The sequence below is a fragment of the Solanum stenotomum genome, chromosome 11, assembly GCF_019186545.1.
Source record: "Solanum stenotomum isolate F172 chromosome 11, ASM1918654v1, whole genome shotgun sequence".
NCBI lineage: Eukaryota > Viridiplantae > Streptophyta > Magnoliopsida > Solanales > Solanaceae > Solanum > Solanum stenotomum.
In genome coordinates, this window is record NC_064292.1 from 43370686 (window position 1) to 43376738 (window position 6053).

The window sequence follows — 6053 nt, forward strand, 5'->3', positions numbered from 1 at the left end:
TCTCCATTGTAAAGTCGCATCTCAGCTTTGGACTATGTTCCTCAGTTTAACAGAGACAAAATAGTCAATGCCAGAGCACACAGCAAACTTGTTAAGTTGCTGGATTAGGAGAGGGGGAAGCAAGACACAGAAGAAGTGGTGGAGAATAATCCCACAGGACTATTTGGAGGTCTCCAGTATACCTTAATGCTGAGGAATACAACATTACCAGTTTCAAAAAAAAAAATCAAAAANAAAAAAATCAAAAACACACTAGGCCAACACAGATCAAATATAACCTTTTGTTGTAATAGAACACAAACCAAGGAACCATACAGAGCATTTCAAACTCCACTATCTCAATTTCATGAAGTTACCTAAAATCTTTTGAACAGTAACCAAAATATCCCAAACTGCTGATCATGCCGACTCTTCAAGATTGAAAATTGCAAGTTTTCTTTAATTCTAATTATCAACGCAAGAATGATAGTAAGTGTAGCAATCAGTAATCCACTGCCACCAGCCTAGCATGTCATCTCAGTTTCTAAGATTAGTACTTAAAAATCTCACTTCTTCAGACTTAAAACAAAATGAACTGGAAATAACATGCATTAAATTTATAACAGAAAACGGTCTCAATTTCATGGAATTCTACTGTCCTCTTAGCAATAAGCAGAATGTCCCAATCATTGGATCATGCTTACTTACACACTCCAGAGGTGAAAAATGGGAGTTCTCTTTAGTTCTTATTATACAAGAATAATAGTGTTTGTAGCAGCCGCTGTTCCATTTATTCCGGCTTAGCAAGCAGTCTAAATTAGAAAACAAGTTTTGAGGGACAACTCCAAATATTTGTACTTGATCACATTTTTGGATAAAAATAAAATGAACCAGAAAAAACCATTTGATATATAGCATAAAGAGTGAAGATATAAATCTGCAGGTTCTAATAGCTCCATTTGTTCTGACAAAGCATAGTCCAGATAAGTAGTGATTTACCTGTACAACTTTGGCTTAAAGAACATTATAAGCTCAGAAGTAACATAACACGTTATAGTTTTAAGTATTTTACTTGCAAAACGTGAATAATTTAGGAGAACTTTTAGGTATTAACTCTTTTTGTATTGCATAGATTATATTTCTTAGAAAACCAGATCATTTTGAACATCTAATTCTAAAAGTACATAACATTCAACTGCTACCACAATATCAACCATAAAAAAAAAATTAGAAACTGCCATATATAGCCAGAATGAAAGTAGGAAGGTCTTACAAAATGCATACACACAATACTTGTTTTCAGGTTGGATGTTTATCAAAACCTCAGCAGCCCAAGAAAAGTTGGAAAAATATTAAACCTGAATCAAAAGTCCATCATCTCTGTCACAATCTGCTCAAAGGTAATGACTTTCCTTTTGGGCTGGTTGCAAACAAAAGATGAACCCCAAACTTCTTTCCTAAACCTTCCTTTGATGAATGATGCTCTTTGATAGAAACCATCATTTTCTCACCGCCTTTAATTGGACGTTTGAAATATCGTCTTGGCATATAGCTCACCCATGCATAACTCTCATACCGTACTGGAATGTCTGCACCAAAAAGCGGATACTCAATCCTATTTGTCTGGTCAGTGATGATGGCAATGGGGGTTCCAACACAATGTTCTCCTTGAGGTCTACAAATAGCCCAAACAATCATGCCAAGGAATTCTTGATCCATGTATCGTGGCACAATCAAAGATATTGAAGATCCCACAACCCGATAGTCAAACCAACTAGGAATCTCATTGCACTGAAGAAAAACATTTACGCCATTGGGGGTAGAATTTGCCTAAACATGGATCAGAGAAAAGGAGTTACATAGAGAAGTGTATAAGGGAAAAACTATGTTTGATTTATACAAGTGACAGAGCAACCAACCTTGAAGAAGCCTTCAGCTAGAGGATTTTTTGTGAGCATACAACCTATTGCATTCATATACTTCAAGTATTTAAGGTTCTCAAGGCCCCGAATCTCAACCAATTTACTGCAATCACAGAAATCCAACAGTTGCAATCTGTCTGCACTTGACAAATCTGGAAGCATTTCTAGTGACCTGCAATTCCTTGTACATAGTTCTTCTAGGTTACAAGGAAGATTTGGGAGCATAAGGAGATTTGGGCATCCATAGAGGCTAAGGGTTTTTAGCTTGGATAGGTGACTAAGAGTTAGGGGTAGGCTGTGAAAGTTATTTCCACTTAAATCTAAGACTTCCAGTGAGAATAATTGGCCAAGACGATTGGGAATATCTCTTTGGCACAGATTGAAGAAAGGAACTTTTAGAACTTCCAAGGACGGTAAATTTATAATAGAAGATGGAAGAATATCATGATCTTTTGATGCTAAAAAGGATGAAATGAAGGAAAGACGAGATTTAGGTTGTAAAATTTTGCAGCCATTTCCCACTTCCAAGAGTTGAAGATTCTTCAGAAGTCCACAAGACACTGGTAGTTGTTTAATAGATGTTCCCATTGCATAAAGTGCCGTCAAACGCCTAAGATTCCCCATGTCAGCAGGCAATTGTTGTAGATTTGTACAATCATTCACATATAGCTTCTCGAGCGATTCCAGCTTGCAGATGCTATCAGGTAGTCCCTGGAGTTTCTTACACCCAGTGAAATCTAAATACCCGAGAACCTCCAAATATCCAATTGATGAATGCACCTTAGTCAAACTCGAACAACCTCTAAAAACTAGTTTCTCAAGCATTGGTGAACCAGTGAAGTCTGAAGTTCTCACTAGGCTCTCACAATAGCTCAGATCCAAAATCTTCAAACACCTTAAGTGCTGGACAAATGAAGCAATGTATTAACTCTAGAGTAGCAGATTTAATTGTTCAAATTCAAGGAGTAAAGTTGTAGAACATCAGACCTTTNGAGGACATCTTATTGGATAATGGAGAAGTTGATCGTGCAAAGCTAGGTCAAATAGTATTCTCTGATCTTGAAAAAATGTCAGCTTCTTAATAGGTAAAATAGTTATGAAACTATGACATAGTTACTTAGTGAAATTCTACTGCTCAAGTACTCCTGGTTTATTGCTATTTAATTTTTCATGCTCAGCTGTTACTCTGATATAAAGTGATGTCAAAAGGTTAAAAAAAGGCATAGATTGGCAGCTCATTAATCTTGTATTTTCTATTTCAATTGGATACTTCTTGTCAAATCAAGAGAAGCAGAAATATAGTACTTCCTCTTAGTTTTTCTCATTTTCGCCAGAATAACGTCAATAGGAAAGAGACGCAAATAACTCTGTATCTGGAAACTTCATCCTATAGCTGATTCTGGTTTGCTTTCATCGTGGAGATTTTGGAGCTTCCTTTTGAACTTGGTTTTTCTTCCCAAAAAAATAATGAGACATCTTGTTTTCATGCCTTGAACTTGAGAATCCTCATCAACCAACTTTTGTAGTGATTTTAGGGATGAACTCAGAGAAATACAAACTACAAGTAAACTCTAGGTATATCAAACTTTTACAAGTTGATATTTGGTATATCTCTTATATATGGCTAAGTTGGCTTTGTTATTATCAATGAAAGCCTTACTTGATCAAAACAAAATCAAACCTTTACATATAAAATATATTGGAATTAAATGATTAAAAAAGCTTTTATAAATGGCATTTGTTTGACTTTGGTCTGTAAAAAGTAATCATCTCTTTGGTATTGGCGGATTAGTAACTCTGAGAGAAATGAAGGCCTACAAACGCCTTGTGGTTGAAGCTATTTCCAATCATTAAGGCATGTGAAGATAATTGCAGGATTGCTGTTTATTGCCGGACTATATTCTGTTTAAGTTAAAGTGCTCTAGTAATTGCCTTAAAAGGAATGTGCTAAAAGAACTACATCTGCATAAGAAAGGATAGTTCTATTATCTGCATTGAATCTTTTGCAGAATGCACTCTGGATAAAATGTCATTAAAAACCAAATGTCACCTCCAAATATTAGGGATTACCTCTAATGAGAAACTAAGAAGAGCAAAGGCTTAGAAAAGAATATTTTTCTTGTGGAAATGATTTTCAAACTCTTCTTGTCCATAATGAACCATCAAATTATTTTGAAGCTATATATTCTTCTGATGTTGAATATTGGAACGAAACAATAAAATAGAAATTGGTTTTATCAAGAGAAGTAAAACATGGGTTTTGACTGATCTACCTCCTGGTACAAAACATATTAGTTGCAAATAAATTTCCATTGAGTATGTGAAGTCAAAAGTGAATTTGGCCAATCCCTGACTAAATCCGTGGGAAGAAAATTAACTCTTCAAACATCAAATGTTATTGGGGTAAGGCCGATATGATTCTCAATAAATATGATAACCCAACCTATGTGTTTGGAGATCCCATGAAGTATGTTCATATGGGTAATAACAAGTTAATATTGACATTGCGCACTAAAAGTGAGTGTTTGAACTACTACTAATTGCAAGGATGAGTTATTAACTCTTAGGGGTCGTTTGGTAGAGTGTATAAAAAGCAATGCTAAATAGAGTGTATTAGTAATGATTGCATTAGTAATGCTTGTATTAGTTATGTTTGCATTAATTATACATAGATTATTATTATGCATTGTTTGGTTTGGTGCATTAAAAATAGCATGCATTGCATAAAAAAATTTATTTACGAAGCTACCCCTACAATTATGGTAGAAAAGATGGAAAAAAAAAGGTTTTGAGGGGCAATTGGGTCTTTAACCATGCTAATTCATGCATTAAAACCATTGCATTACTAATACTTAGAAATTCATGATATTAGTAATGCACATCTTAATACACAATAGAGTGTATAACTAATGCAAGCGTTAGTTATACATAGGTTGGAAAAGAGTACCGAACAAGGTACTAGTAATACACAATGTTAATGCATGCATTATTTTACCTAACACACTCTACCAAATGACCCCTTAATATTTACAGTCCTTAAGGATGGTGTATTTAAAGTAGTATACACTTGATGGAATTCACCTATATGAGAAGTGGAGTGGGCCGCTCCTATGAGATTTTGGCAAAGTTTCTTCATGAATAACCAAGCCTGTGTATGGTCTATTGGCACAAAACTGTGTTGAACAACAAAATATGGAAGTCAAATGTGATTGGTAAAATCTGTCTTGCTATAAGATTTATTGGTTTATAGAAATTTTCTATTTCTTGCTTTACTCTAAATAATATTTTGTCCTAGTTTTATTAGATTGCCTAACAGTTGAATTGGTGCGGTCTATGTAGGTTGCTAGCACCATTTATTTCACATGGTATGTTAATGAAAGTTTTGAAGCTGTGGATAAAGGGCTGCTCCATAATTGTTGTCGATGTTCCTCTTTTGTTTGATGCCAAGGTAGATAAATGTACTAAACCCATTGTTGTCATTTGGGTTGACCCTGAGACACAGCTGCAGCGGCTCATGACTAGAGATGGATCTATGGAGGAGGAGGCCAAAAGCAGGATAAATGCGCAGATGTCCCTGGATCTCAAGAGGTCAAAGGCAGATATTGTGATTGATAACACCTGCTCATTGGAAGCTCTGCATGAGCAATTTCAGAAAGTGTTAACTCAGATTACCAAACGCTTGACCTGGACTGAGTTTCTGCTCTCAAGAAATGAAGCTTTTCTAGCATTGTTTTCCACTTTTGTCAGTGTTGCTATTTTCAAGAAAAGTTCATGAACTGATATATTTTGATCTAACACAATTCTGCATGGCAGAAGACACCCTAATCGAGCACTACTTGTGTGTACTGCTTATTAGAAAAAGAGCTGTGTATGTAATAACACAGCTATAACAGAGGGTTAGGAAGACAAAAGACATGTCCCAAGTTCCAAAACATCCAGCTGAACGTAATATCATTAGTCAAGAAGCAATTAAAACAAACTGAAGTACGAGCCTAACACAAAATCACAATTAATTCAAAAACACACTAGGCCATGACACACAACACATATCAAATATAACCTTTTGTATGTAATAGAAGACAAACCAAGGAACCACATAGAACCTTTCAAACTCCACTATCTCAATTTTATTTATGAAGTTACTTGCAATCC

The 6053-nt window shown here is 35.3% G+C and overlaps 3 protein-coding genes and 1 pseudogene across 9 annotated transcripts in view; 2 read left to right on the forward strand and 2 right to left on the reverse strand.

The window, feature by feature from the left end:
- LOC125845036 (E3 ubiquitin-protein ligase BRE1-like 1) overlaps positions 1 to 6053 on the reverse strand; it is a 187823-nt gene that overhangs the window by 179719 nt on the left and 2051 nt on the right. Inside the window, exon 1 of one of the 2 annotated variants that reach the window (XM_049524430.1) lies at positions 601 to 607. The exons of the other annotated variant lie outside the window; for it this stretch is intronic. The gene's annotated coding sequence lies outside the window, so the exon portion shown is untranslated. Of the gene's footprint in view, positions 1 to 600; positions 608 to 6053 lie in introns of those variants that run through there. 2 annotated transcript variants of the gene reach the window in all.
- The window catches only part of LOC125845042 (dephospho-CoA kinase-like), a 98118-nt gene that overhangs the window by 44305 nt on the left and 47760 nt on the right, over positions 1 to 6053 (forward strand). The gene's annotated exons all lie outside the window — the stretch shown is intronic.
- Positions 1311 to 2726, reverse strand: LOC125845944 (disease resistance protein RPV1-like). The gene is made up of 2 exons (XM_049525427.1): positions 1899 to 2726; positions 1311 to 1809 (listed from the first exon to the last, which is right to left on the reverse strand). Exons 1-2 carry the CDS (start codon positions 2724 to 2726, stop codon positions 1363 to 1365), a joined length of 1275 nt encoding a protein of 424 aa, XP_049381384.1. The 3' UTR covers positions 1311 to 1362.
- LOC125845945 (dephospho-CoA kinase-like) lies at positions 2813 to 5676 on the forward strand (annotated as a pseudogene).

Coding starts and splice junctions, on each gene's coding strand:
- LOC125845944 (XM_049525427.1), bottom strand. CDS start 2,726: ATGCTTGAGAAACTAGTTTTTAGAGGTTGTTCGAGTTTGACTAAGGTG. Junction 1,810..1,898: donor TAGCTGAAGGCTTCTTCAAG/GTTGGTTGCTCT, acceptor ATCCATGTTTAG/GCAAATTCTACCCCCAATGG.